This window comes from Arctopsyche grandis, chromosome 8 (assembly GCF_051622035.1).
Source record: "Arctopsyche grandis isolate Sample6627 chromosome 8, ASM5162203v2, whole genome shotgun sequence".
NCBI lineage: Eukaryota > Metazoa > Arthropoda > Insecta > Trichoptera > Hydropsychidae > Arctopsyche > Arctopsyche grandis.
Window position 1 is genome coordinate 25,954,536 of NC_135362.1, and position 15,465 is coordinate 25,970,000.

Here is a 15,465-nt window from a genome sequence, read left to right on the forward strand (position 1 = left end):
CTTAATTGTTAAAGGCGCTCAAAAAGTACTTACGTAATATAATTTCACAAAAAAAAGTTAGCATCCTCGGATAACATACAAATACCCCTTGACGCTTTTTTGTGGAATTCTATTGCGTTAGTTGAGCATCTTTGAATGTTTGGATGTCTCGAGAGTGCAACTATGTCGAATGCATTTTTTCGGTCACCATTTGTATCATTAGTATGACGAAACAGGCTTCTAATGACAATAAAATTTGTTCCAGTTTTAGAAAAATGACGCCACATCAAATTCAAGTCATCTAATAATAATTGCTTTCGAAGTTCAATGGTCAACTATTTTATGTGTGGTAGTAAATTACATATTATATGTATAATATATCAATAATTTAAAAACACCTCAGCGCCTTAAAGACTACTATATTGCGAAAAGTTTTTGAAGATTTTGACCTTTGAATGATTGCTTGTAAACAAATATATACAAAGCACGATGGACATATGATCAATATTATGTTCCATATATAATAGACCTACCCGGTAGTAAAGAAGAAGATATAAAGAGACGTATTAAATTAGGATGGAGTGCATTTGGACGAATGAATTTTGTTTTTAAATCAGAAATGCCACTCCGTTTGAAGAGAAAGATCTTTGATCTATACGTTTTGCCAGTGATGACGTATGGATGTGAAACTTGGACATTGAACGGCAAGACTACTCAAAGTCCAATGCACTCAAAGAAGTATGAAACCCTGTATGGACGGAATAACGAGGAAAGACTGAAAGCAGAACACGTGGATGATAAGTATGACAAGGGTAGTGGACATAGTGGATAGGGTAAAGAGGTTGAAATGGCAATGGGCGGGCCTCGTGGCTAGAAGAATGGATAAAAGGTGAACAAAATAAGTGCTAGAGTGGTACCCGAGAGAATGCAAAAGGGTAAAAGGAAGACCGCAGGGAAGATGGGTAGACTAAATTAGGAAAATGTATGGGGTGAGATGGTTGAGAGTTGTGCAAAACAGAGGCGAGTGGAAGCGTGTTGGAGAGGCCTTCATCCAGCTGTGTATTTTGAGGGGCCGTAGTTATTGATGATGATGATGATATACATATGTTTCTTAAAAGAAACTTTCAAATACAAAAAATCCAATTTTAACTCATAAAATGTGAGTTGAAATTTTGGGTCATTCGTTATGTCCGTAATAAATAGCGTCGTATTCAACAGTTGCGAATGTCTCGTTTAAATTTTGCAACAAGTTTGTTCTTTTCCAGATGAATATTGCGTACTTTATAACAACTACACATACTAGTGCTCCAAAAACGAGATATCTTCGAGACGGCCGTTCATTGAACGCGTTTCCCTTTTCAGAAGTGGTCCTTATCGTTGGGCCCTTTGAAGTGTCTTCAGAAGTTTTCACAAGACCGTCAACATTTTATCTATGTGATAGTCTATTTTCCGTCTTGAAAATTGGGGGGATCGAGGAAAAAGAGGGTGGGAAAACCTTTGTAAAGTTTCCACGTTACAAGGTAAACATTTCACCACTATCGAGTCAATTATGTGCGTGTGATGTTTGATGAGCGTCTCTCGCTCGATCGACGTACATATGTACGTTCGTCCAGTCGGGAAAACTCTGGAAAATTCTGAAAGAAATGAATGGCACTTCTTATGTATCACGTGTTCGATGTGTTCCCTATACCGTGTATTACTGGAAAATTCGATCAAAATAAATTACGGATAGGAAGAGCTGTGGAAGATGTTCTCCGAAGCGTAACGAAAGAATCTCATAAATAAATTTCCATTTCGTGTGACGCGTGACGACTTGAATTACATTCATTGGGCTCGTGTAATGGCCGGGTGGTTTTATAGTTTGTCTGTTGCTTGGCGGTTGATGTTGGAAAATTTCGTATATAAATTGTATATTTTTAATTTTTCAGGTGAAATTCACATTCGAATCTCCCGCTCAAGGAAATCGCAACTACATACCCGTGAGCGATTTGTACGGGAGAAACTTCACCGATCCTAATGGCGAGTTTCAACTGGAGCTGACGATGGCTAACCTTCGTACTGTTTACGCCACTGACTTTAGACTGCCTCCTACCGTCTTTGGAGTACATCATACAGGTTGGTAGCATCAGATTTTCAAACATCATTAGCTTAATAACACTCCACCTTAATGTATACTGTAGAATTCTCTGTTTTAAGTCACAAATATTAGTACAATTGATCAAAATATTGTCTCTCTTATGTATGAGAAGTAATTTTTTTAAAGCAATGTTCCGATGCTTTACATACGGTACTATATTTATATAATACTAGTGATGCTATTATATTTTAAAAATATGTCTTTTTGTGATCTAAAAAGGTGCTTTTAGCAAGTTGTGGCAATTCGGTATATGTTTGTACATTATTTTGCTTAGAATCATCGGAGTTCTATGGCTAATTCTTCTATGTATGTACATATATAAAAATCAATGTTTGTCTGTTACGTATGCGTTATTATACCATTCAACCGATTGCGATGAAACTTACGGAAATTATTGTGTGTAGGTTCACAATAGTTTCCATGAAAAAAATCACCCGAAAACGGGAAAAATGGGATTGAGTGGCATTGCAATGCAATAGTTTCAACTGTTTTCGCGTCTCCACCTGCGTTGTTAAGGTAAAATAAACAAACAATTGAATAATTTCAAATGTGTTCGCTGCTTGCGTTTTTCCGTTGTGAAGTGAAGTAAGAAGAGGCTAGTAATCAAATATAGAGTGAAAAAAGGAAAAGTTATTGGCGTTTAAACAATTAAAATCTGACATGGCGAGAGGGTGGCGAAAAGGGAAAAAATGATCGGAATAGTGTGGATAAATCCGGCAATGTGGACAATAAACGTCACCTAGAAAGATAATGGAGTATTTTCAAACGTGTTTACTACGATTATTTTTCACCATCGTAATGGCGGAATTGATTTTCACATACTTGTATTGATGACCAAACCGAGCAAAATGGCAAAATTTGAAACGATCGGATAAGAACCGAAATTTCGTCAGATGAAATCAGACGTAAAAAAATTGAAAGCGAAGTAAGAAGAGGCTAGTAAAAAATATAGAGTGAAAAAAGAAAAAGCAATAGGCGTTTAAACAATTAAAATCTGACAGCGACATGGCAGGGCGAAAAGTATTGAAACTACCGATATGAATGATGTATGAGACAGATAAACGTCACCGTGTAATACGATGCAATATTTTCAAACGTGTCTATTACGATTATTAATATATTATAATGGCGGATTACACTTCCACTTATATTGATGACCAAACCGAGCAAAATGGCAAAGTTTGAAAACGATCGGATAAAAACCCAAACTTTGTCTCACGACCGAATCGTTAGCAAGCTAAGAAGAGGTATGTAAAAATAGCAGTCAATCCATAAAGAAAAAGATCAGGTCGAGCTCATTTAAATATTTCGTCGCTTTTCATTCATTTCATTCACAACGCCGTAATCGAAACGGGTCGTATTTGATCGTTGGACCGAATAAGAGTTGTGAAACTTTCCGATCGTGTGCTCCTCTAGAAGTTTGTCCCCTAATTCGTCGCGTAAAACGATCTCAAAAGGTTAAGTGAAATTTGTTTGTTTCGAGTTTGGCCTCGCGTGTTTACAGTGCGCTGTCGAGCTTTGCGCGTAGAGCGCGGTCTCCGATCCAATTAAAAGTTGGACTCGAATTATTCGAGATAGGCTTTGTCCGGCCGCAACGTGTGAAAGAACCTCCTCTTCATCTGTGGGTCGCGACAATGTGCGAACTTTTAATTGTCGACGTTTTGCACGTCGTCTTTGACGCGTCGCGTCGCGTCGCATCCGGGCCCTCCCCCATTTTCGAGTTTGTAATTTTTAATTAAATTTTTATGTCAACGAAAAAGTTGGTCGTGGGGTGCTTGGGTACGAAAAAAATGTGCTTTATTCTGCGTCGATGCCTCAAACTTCAAGGTTCCGGGCAAAGTTTGTATGGAAAATGTGTGGGTTTGAATTTTTTCAGGTCACTTTATGTATATGTATAGGTACATATAATTTTTTGGCTAGTGGAATATTTTTATTTTTAAAACAATGCGACGACCGGTGTAAGCTTGTGTGGAATTTCGCTCGAATTCTTCAATTAATATGGTAATAAAATTGGTGAAATTCTTTAATAGAGCTGATTTGAATCGTTTTTGTGGCGCAGTCACAAAACCGCGCGGGAAAAAATCGCTTGCACGAAAGCGCGCAGCGACGAAATCATGCAAACCAAAATAGCGCGGTGACAAAATCGTGCAACGCATATGTATATAAACAAGAAAATATGTATAAAAACAAGTAATATATGTAAATATATTAAAAGCAGGTCAAATGTATGTACATATAAGAAAGATCCGATAGGGCACAATAATGATAAAATAAAAATCGGGTAAAAGTCGGGTTTCTAGACGAGGTGGACCCGCTAGGCTCAGAGTACTCAAGTATTGCCGTGCAGTAAATAAACTCGACTTTCACCTGATGAAATACTCTAACATATACTGCCTAAGAATGAAATGGGCACCTCACATTGAGGGAGCGAAATGCAAGGCGATGCGGGATATATCCTCAATATACCCAATATTTAATCGCCATAGTTCTTTATCAACTCAAAATAAAATAAAATTATATCACGCGCTCATATTACCATTATTAACCTATGCTTCACCTGTATGGAACAACGCCTCGAATACTAACCTTTCCAAGCTCCAAATAATAAAAATATAAATCCTTAAAAATAATTTATAATACACCCATATATACTAACTTGAAAACCTGCATGCCATAAATAATATTCCGTTTGCTACAGACTAACAAACTAACTAGTAGATTCTATGACAGAATCACTAATAACCATACTAACACACTTGTGAAGAGTCTCGGTGATTACAACAAAATGTCTATACCCTTCAGGTATAAACACAGATTACCTAAACACAATCTGCTTTAGGTCATCGTCTTGAGAGATTCTTTAATTAATATTACGTATTAGATGTATTATGAGCATTTATAAGAATTGTAAATAGGTTTTTGAACTATTTTTCCTATTATGCTGTACATTAACATTAGAATAATATAATACTGTTACGTATACTAAAAAGAGCCGCCGAGTAATTGCGATTGGATTAGGCCGGGTAGCGTCCTGAGAGACCGTTTGACCGGTGTAAGTGGTTTTAAGGATAAGCGACAGGCTAAGTGCAAGTAAGCTAAACAATGATTGCACTTCCCAGAATTGACCTGTTCCGCGGGAGCGAATGTCGTGGGAAGACATATCCGTACGTGACCATAACAATAGGTAAACAAATTAGACGTCGAAGATGTCCTGAGAGATCTATCCCTTATAAGGCGATACTTAGGCGATATCATGTCATTCTGGACTGAGCACTGCCAGTGCGTGTATCTCCTTAATCATCAATAAATGCTGTGTGACGACTGTTGGCCTTTTACTTGGATCCTCCACCCACCCCTACTACTATGATTACTAACCAAATTAAATTAAATTGTAAAATAGAAAATTATAAGTAGATCAGTAGCTATTAAAATAGATACATATAAGATGTATTGTGAACATAATTTCATAATAATAAAAAGAATTTAAAAATCAAAAAAAATACTGCCTGGGTCGCATATAATTTCGGACGGTTGGGCAGCGTACGGAAATATTCCGAATTCCGGTAAAAGTGGTTCACCAGTGAAATCCATAGTTCATCGAAATGACAGTGAAATACATACGCAAATTGTGGAAAATATGTAGATATATGCGTGTGAAAAGAAAGATGAAGCGTCAATTTGGCACAACGCGTGCCCGTTTTGATTCATATTTAGATGAATTTGTATTGAACCACGAACGAATGCGTGTATATTCCATTCGCAATAAGTAAGTAAAATTAAAAAATATTTTGGCTAATATTAATAACACTTGAGACGAGAAGAATAAGAGGCGACTTAATTGAAGTCTTTAAAATAATAAATAATCATCAAAATTGTCCTATGTAAAAATACCCAAAGCTTCGAAACAAAACATTATTTGAACCATACACGCTTGAGGATAGATAGAATAAAGGACCTCAGCTTAAATAAATAGTCATCTCTAAATTCACATGTTAAAATGTCTTAGTTTTTTGACATATGTACATATGTACATAGGGTTTTGGCATTGCTAAAAGCAAATGTTGCTGTTGACACACAAACACAGGTTTGAAAAATCAAAGATTTTTAAGAGGATGTATGGAAAGGAAGTTTTTAGAAAATATAAAAAACATCATAATTTCAACAAGAATATTCGTTAATTAGCATTTGATTTTTTTTATAAATATTTGAACTACCAATATTATATAGGATACATATTTTTTAAGTAATGAAAAAAGAGGGGTGGGGGGTCATAAAAATTAAACACCGCCCTGGTTCTTTTTTATTTAGCAGTACACCACTGTATGTAATAAAAATAAAATAAAATAAAAAATGAATAATTAACTATAGCACCATCGAGGATATAAAATACTCCTAGTGTTTGTAAACTCTAATATTGAAGAGGCCTAATCTGATATTGAATTTATTATTTACCGCAAGTGGATACACTCCATTCAAAGTTCTTTTCACGATTGCCTATCGTGAAAAACAGCCCTTTTTCACGCATTAAAACTAGAGCGTGTATATTGTAGGTGTACACGCACACAATTGAATCTAAAAGGAAATGCCGAAACCCCAAAACCAACACTTTTTCCGTCAATAAACACTCATATGTATGTATGTGTGAACGGAGAGAAGAACTTTTCTCTATGTATGTAATTAGTAGGTTAATGAACAAATTGATTTTCCTTCGACCGAATTCGGTTTTTGTCATGGATTTTCTTTTGGTCTATGTATATATTATATGTACGTTTTAACGTTAAATTGGGATTAAATGTTGAGGTAAATATTTACGATCACATTTGCAATTGTTTTCTCTTTATATTTCGTATTAACTAAGCATTATATAAATATGTAACGATTAAGTTTGATTTTTTTTTATTAAAAACGCATTTGTAAAGAAACCAACAGATTTGTCAGCTACAACAAATATCGTAGACAGAGTTTGTCAGCAGGCAAATCTACCAAAATTAACAGAATCATGAGATATTTAGCTAAATCTGCTATTATTTTCTGACATCTCCCACAAATCTCTTCGTAGATGGCCACCTTTACTGTTATCTTTTTTTGCGAATTTTTTATATAAAGTGTTTTTTTAAATGTACAAAAGGCAGGTAAATGCTTGTTTGACATTCCGGCTTTATATAATATGACGAAAAAAATTCCAGGGAAATTTACACCGCGACGTAAAGTTTAACAAACGTTACGAGATCACGATCTAGCATTTTAAATTTTCGTATAAACCCACCTACGAAAGTGAAACACTGTCCAGAAACGCGAAAGCTACATAAAAGCTACGCACGAGCTTTTGTTCTCCGTAATAGAATATACGTACGTGTATGTATATACGTATATTTTTTATTACCCGCCCTGAAAAATTGTGTGATATAATACATAATTTTGCCGGCAAAACCAGCCCAGGGAACGCAATTTATCTCGGGGCACGTTATTTTCATTAGTTTAATTTTGTAACTAATTTATACCCCTGTACTTACACTTGAGCGATCCAAATTACAACCTTTGCGAGTTATGTATACTCTTATTGTACAAATTATGTGTGTAATACAGTGCCTGTTAAATTTATTCACGTGACCTCATATTATAAATCTTGGGGTTTTTCAAGAATATGTTTTATTCATGTTTTACATACATATATTGCTGTACATATTCGTTTTACGTAATAGGTTGCTCTAATTGTAATGTATTTAAGAATAGTGTGGAGAAGGTTTGTAGTGTGGTGAATTAAATGGGGGCAAGGCTGTATGGAATGGATATTGTTTTTTGACTTTAGTGGTGTTTTATTATTTTTGTTTAGATGCAAAGGTGGGAAGTATTGCATCAATCAGTTGTCAAGATTGTATGTATGTATGTAGTTCTAAAAAGTATTTAAAGCACTATTTTTATTTAATATTTTTACAGTGAACATAATTAATGAACAAAATATTTGGAAAAAAATCTTTTCGACATATGTATGTACACATATTGTTGATATTTTCTGTTACACATTTTTTGTATGATATGGTTCGTTTATTTTTATTTTCAAATTATATAGGTCATTTCAGATTGCCACCATCTCATGAATCATTAAGTATAAAATATATTTCAAACAATTAATTACATAATAGAGGAAACACGGCTATACAGTATAAAAAAAAACTTCATCTATTGTTACTACGTACATATGTAGATAAAGTAATAAATTATTTGCAAAAGTGTGTTGATTTTATAAAATTATTATCTTTTGGTCCTTGTTATGTTAGTTTTCTATTATTGTTAAAATTAGCAATTGAATCTATCTTACTACAAAAAAGCCTGATTAATGTAGTTATGTTAAGAATAAGAACCTTGTAACATTCCTGACAACATTTTGCGCCCTATATGGTGCTGCTAACCAATGGATAGTAATTAAGTATTTATTTTGCAGATAATTAATGATTGCGTATTGTTTTGATTCAAGTAGTTAATAGCTGTACACTAGCTCTATATGTATGTATGTACAGCATTTTTCCTAATATACTTAACGTAGAGATTAGATGATTGATGCTCCTCAACCACTGGTTAACTAGCGCTGATCACTTGATTACGCTTAAGTGTGTGAATGAATCGTATACCAATAATGTCTCGCCGGATCTGTTTTGTGCTTCATTCGGAGCTAGCTGGCCAACAGATCAAGAAAAATAAACTACCGCTACCACTTTCCCTCCGATTTACGCGTCCAAGCTACAATGCCTATTTTTATTTGAATGTTAACTGAGCAGTTTGGTATTAATTATTTTATTTAAAATATATGTATTGATTGATTCAATTTGAGTGTAAAAGGTAGAAAATTTTATAAAAAATGCCATGTTTATATACATAATGTAGGTTAATATTGCAGATATAATACGGATGTACACTTTAATGCCGGGATAACGTCAGCTTGAACGTTAATTGCTTTTAATCACAGAATATTGCCGCGTCATTAAAGTGTCATAAATATTTTCGTCATCCTTTATAGCCGACCGAAATTATCCCACGCCTTTCCCTCGCACAAAATATCCATATAAACATATTTATGTAGGCTTAAAATATAATATTACATATACATGTATAATAATGTGGAATGTTTATTTTTATGTTTTAAGGTCACCATAGGCAAGCGTCAACGACGAGCTCACAGGGCGCAAAACAAAATGGACCCAAATTGGAAACTACCTACTTCACATTCGGGGGATTCGACTGGAACCTCACCTTATTCCCGAACGGGAAGGATATGAGTGAGTGAACACACAAATGCGATTTCAAACCACATCTTGCGTATTCTATATTTATCCTTACCTATATTTCTGTCTGATTAATCCTCAAGAACGAAGTTTTACAAGTCGGGCTTGTGACAAAATGTGGTAAACGGTTTTTGTAAATAATCTGGAGGAGGTCACAGCTACTTATTTATTATTTATTAAGCTATTGTTTTTCATGATCGTAATTTCGTATCTTCATAATGTCAAATTTTGCTGAGATAATATTGCGAAATGAGTATCTAAAAATTTTATGGCATTTCAAAAGGCTTTAAAAGTGTCTCTTGAATTGCAAATTTTGAGTTACCATAAAGTGTTTTCAAATTACTTTATAAATAAAATAAAAAAAATATTGAGATTGAAAACCAACTCTTAGAATTGCGGGTAAAGAGAAAAATTTGCTCATCATATTACGGAAAAAAAATGTGTAAAAATAGTATATTTTACTTTTTAAATTCGATAGATAATCAATTATGAGTATTTTATAGCAATAAAAAATCACAATCAATGGAAAAAAACATCTGAATATTGATTTCAATATGGCATATATTTTGAATTAAAGACAGCAAAAGCCAAAACTCTGTAAAAATTGCATATTTTCTTAAACGCTCATATATCTTAAACAAGAGCAAGCCTATAGAAATGATTGTCATATTCGAATTCAATGGGTCAAATTCAAGTGAAGATTGATTAGTTTCCGTTCCAGTATTTTTTCGTTGTTGTCCAGTGTTATCAAACGTTTATGAACTTGTATTAATCGAAAAGCCCATAAATCAAAATTGGGTATCATTCGATCTACGGTGTTTGATAGAAAAGTGATATCTTCAAAAATAATAAACGAAAGAACTGAAACGTAGAGATTAGGTGATTGGTGCTCGTTAACCACCGGTTTATTAGCGCTGACCACCTGATCTCGCGTTCGCGCAAAAAAAGGCCTGGGCGTATGAGCAAGCTGTATACAACATCCAATAAGGACTCGCGACCCATCGACCAATGATATCTCTGTGCTGAGAGTACACGCTGTGTGTAAATACTCTACATATCTGTTCTGCACTTCATTTAGAACTGGTTCATCGACGGATCAAGCACAATTAACTACCTCTACCATCACTCTAAGCCACTCTATACATATGTATGTCTTCGCTACATTACAAGGATTTCTTTTTTCGAGAAAACTACATTTAAAATAGGGGTGAGTTCAGGATCCAAATGTAAGGCCAAAGTCGCTTCACAGCATTTATTCAACGATTCGGGAGGTCCACGCGGAACCGTTGCTCACTCACTATATAGGGTAAGTTGCACAGCACAGATTCTCCGTTCGTTAGTGCGTCTATTGTCTAGGCACGTAAAGGTCTATTGATTACGCACCTGGCGAATCTATTGTTTACGCACAAATTCGCCCAGGTCTGTGAGAACTCCAGCGTATCCTTTATTCGGGCACTTACTGAGTCCCTTAGCCTAATCCGGGGTCTCTATTGTTCGCCCGTGAATCCACGAGACGAGAAACATGAGAAATATACTCTTTCTCATGTTCCCACGTTATAAAAGCTTAATACATAAGTGGATTTGATAAATAATTGTCATTATTGTAATTTTTATATACGAATCAATGTTGGGTACTTTCCTAGTTCATTACAGACCAAACTTTCATTCGTATAGGTTGAAAGTGGGTACGTTTTAAGATGATAACTATGTATCTGAAATCTAATTGAAAGTTACTAGATGGATTAGAAAAGAAAATGACTGGTTTTTTAATTAATCTACAAGTTTTGTTTTTAATTTCGTAAATTGGACGCGATAATTTATCAAAGTATGTAAACTACAACTTGACCACCAGAAACTGAGTTATGGGTCGGTTAGTAAAACTAACCAAGATTGATACTACCGTTGACGTGCGGTCAGGCAAGAAATTGTGATCTAACCGTCATCCCTTATCCTCAACTACGTCATTCACGGCCATCCCCACAATTTCTCATTAACCCTTTCGCCTCGGTGGCTTCGGATTTCGCTGCGATTTATGCAGGTTTGCAGTCAGTATCTTTTGATTACTTACGACTTCTGCGATAGTGTCGAACGTTAATGCTCGAAAGATAATGTTCCGATGTACATACATAGCTAAAATTGGACTGGATTGCATAATGTAATAAAATTTGCATTTATATACGTAGTGCAGGCGTTTTTATCTCACGAAGGTGTATCTTATGTCACGATTCGTACTGGCAAAACGGGCGAATTTTCTCCCCTCTTATTTAGTACTCAATATATCACGATTACGTATACATTTACATAAAACCACATATGTTTATATTTCATATAAATTTATTTTTAAACTATCGGAGGTGAAATAAATTGATCCGATTTGCTTAAAGTACATACGAATCTAATCCTATGTCTGGATTAAAATACCAGAGTTGTTTTACAAAAATTCATTTACTTCGACGTTGCCACTACATATTTCTGCTTCGTGAATATCATTGGGATTTTTAATAGCATCCCATAACTTTGACGCAATACACCGAAGTGATTGTAAGTCACCAAGTCAACTATTTATTTACATACATACATATGTTAAAAAGCAAAATTATCCATCTATTTAAAAATACATACATATATATGTTTTATTATTATGCAAAAAATTGGCTTGAATGTATTTAATTTTTTTTGCATAAAACTTTTTTGTATTGCAGCTACATATTATACTACTGATGCCTCACAGATAGCGTAGTTTCGCGTCAAAAATCTAATTAAATTTTGAACAAAGTGCCAATTAGCAATAGCTATATATATTACTGTCATTAGCGGAACATTTTTTGCGTAATGGTAAGAACAAACTAAAAAATGTGTGGCACGGCACGTCAGGTGGACTCCAGCTGTGATAGGCATGTCCTCGTGTCATTGTTAATTCGTACGATCTTATTATTTCGACAAGTTTCTCCTACATTTCTTCAAATATTGGAATCATCGTTATCGATTACTGTCAAACCTATAACAATACAGAGATAAAATATCACCGAAAATACTCCAAGAGGCGAGTTTTAGGAAGGATTGTGATGGTATAGACTAGGCTTGCCAGTGGTTTTTTTTGCATGTATAAATCTAAAAAATGAGACACAGAGTGTACCACTCTGTGTGTTTACACCTTAAATGCGCAAAAAAAATCGAGAATTGTACGGTTTAGTTTCCAGCTGGAAAAGGCGTTTCTCCAGGTTGATGTAATTTCGTACGATCTTATTATTTCGACAAGTTTATCCTACATTCCTACAAATATGGGATTCATCGTTATCGATCACTGTCAATCCAGTGTAAGGAAAATGTACCAACGAAAACATTCCAGGAGGTGAGTTTTGGCCGGGCATAGATCAGATGTGCTACCGTTTTATACATGTGCAGGTGTAGGGAAAGATATCCAATTAGAAGATCAAAAAAAGTGGTCAGCTGACAGATTTAAAGATACTGAGAAGAATTTAACTTGAGAAAAAGTTATTGGGAAGGTTCAAAATAGAAAAATGGAGAAGAAAAGAGTTGTATAGACTTTGTTCGATAAGTAAAATTGCTAGAAAATATGAAATCGTACAATACCGAGGTTCTGTAACAACTCATTGAATTGCATGAAATTTGGAGACAAATTTCTAAGGAACAGTCTTCAATTTGTAGAGGACATTGTGAGATTAACATTTTCGAGAGTCAAAAGATTGAACCTAGGTAACTAAGCTAAAAGTGTTGAGCAATGCAAAATAAAAGAAAATTCTCCACAATGTTAGAAGTTTGAAGACCTGTAGGATGATCCACAAAATATTGGAAATGGAAAATTTTATGTGTACGAAACTATTATAAACAAAACTAGGCATGCCAGCGTTTTTTCTTGCATGTGCAAAACCACTCATGTGCCACTCTGTATGACTGCACCTTAACTGCATACAACATTGCGGACCGACTGTTAAGGTCTGACCGTACTATGCGACAACCGAACGATCCGACACTTCACAACAGTACGCGACCAAATATTGTTTGTATGAAATTGTATGAGACATAACGCACTGCGCGACAGTCGCATGACTTTAACCGACACCGTGCGTCAAAGTTGACTTTCTGACCAACTTTGACGCAAGGTGTCGTTCGCGACGTGACGCAAGTGTCGTTGAGTGGGGGTTGCCTTGCGACAATTATTCTCCTTCTTCATATCGTGACTTTGAAATAGCATGTAGCCATAATCTTTTGGTTTTTCTCGATTGTTCTTCTTCCTCGCATATCAAAGATACTATAATAGCGTCCGTTTCGTCCATCTTGCTCCGAGGTACCGAACGAATGATTGACATAATTTACTGCGTAGTCTCGGATCGCTGTCGTTCAAGTGCTGTTTACCTAATACTGTCGCACACTGTTGTGTCGGGTCGTATCGTTCGGTTGACGCATAGTGCGGTCAGACCTTTAGTCACGGAGACAAATCACTACAATTGAAATAAATCAGCATGTGATGTATGTATGTAAGCTTATTGTAAAAAACTAAATGTATGTAAGCTTATTGTAAATCATATTAACAATTAGATACAACATAACTTCTTATTGAATACTTATCTCGCAGATAAAACTTCGTGAAGAGATATACTTTTAGCCGTGAAATGTCAGATTTGACATATTTGGCCAAAAATCAATATATATCGTGTATTACATTACATGAAGCTGGACGCCAAATTTGAAATTTATATATACATATGAGAGTTAAAACTATAAATATTTAAATATTAGAGATAACGAGAACCTATAGAGCAAATTTTATAAAATATAGAGTGAATTATAGGCGTTTAAACAATTAAAATCAGAAATAGCATATCAAGGTTGAAGATAGATTATGGAAGCGGTATAGTGGTTGTCGAGCGTTTGCACATTTTAGCTGTCGGTCTGGTAAACGTCTAGCGCTTGCACCAAACCCGTATGTATGTACATATATGTACGTATAATAAATCTCAGATTTAAAGGTGACGCATATTCGCGACGGCGGCATCGTTAATATGTATGTATGTGTGGCATATGTCTATGTATTTACATTAAAAAAGGGAAAACAAAGCTCGTTCTGAAATGTATGGATGTTAAGGCATACAATACGTACAATACGATATTTTGTGTCAATTTGTTAGAAGTCGCGCGCGCTTTTGTATGCGAACTCGCGTCGCTTATTTAATTTCGGATAATGGAGGCGGGACGGTGTACTCGGTGTACATTGCCGCCTCGTTATTTATTCAAGGCGAGTACAAAGCTTTCGAGAAAGCCGTAGGTATACCAAGCAACGGGGAAAAAAAGAAGACGAGGGCAAAAAAGTGAAGAAAAAAAACCGAGAGATACTCGAGATGTATTCGGCGAGAGTCCTCCGTTAAATGTGCACTTTCTTCCGCCTAAGCTTTTTATGGCCGCGTGAGAAAATCCGGTTGACCTGTTGGAAAGCGTTTAATTTGATACAATTTCAAATGGTATCCGAGTCGCTCTGAAGCTTTGTGAGATGTGAGATGCTTGCATTGAATGGCAACAAATTAAATGGTCAATATTTAAATCAACCCGGACAAATACGCAGCTGGCGAGATCCTGTGGTTATTAAAACACAGATCGACCGGCTTTTCTAATTTAACTAGTGAATAGCCCGATGAAATATCATTGCATGGGTATAAAATTATTATATACTCGTATAAAACTAAAAAAAAATCCGGAACCGGAACCATTATTTTTGTAGACTCTCATAGATAGTTTTCAATTCTTAAAGTTAACGTTAACAAAATGTTAATTAAAGTTAACAAAATGCAATATTTTCCGATTATACACAAACGGTCATTAACCTCGTGACGTTGAATATTATTATTACACATAACAAATTACGTGCATATACATATGATGTGTATTTACAACACGTATTCTGAGCGAGGATATGGCGTTCGGCGCGGGCTCGTGAGAACATCGCGTTTGGATTGGAGGGTCCGAGGTTCGATTCCCGGCGCCCGCGGTAAATGAAATAAATTTTTTTCTCGAATATCGTCAAAATAATTGAAATTTAAATTTAATTAAAAA

The 15,465-nt window shown here is 35.2% G+C and overlaps 1 protein-coding gene across 1 annotated transcript in view; it reads left to right on the top strand.

Moving 5' to 3' along the window:
* The window catches only part of LOC143915909 (uncharacterized), a 120,440-nt gene that overhangs the window by 12,091 nt on the left and 92,884 nt on the right, over positions 1 to 15,465 (top strand). Inside the window, exon 3 of the mRNA XM_077436730.1 lies at positions 1,908 to 2,094. Coding sequence (XP_077292856.1) covers positions 1,908 to 2,094 — 187 coding nt within the window. The remainder of the gene's footprint in view (positions 1 to 1,907; positions 2,095 to 15,465) is intronic.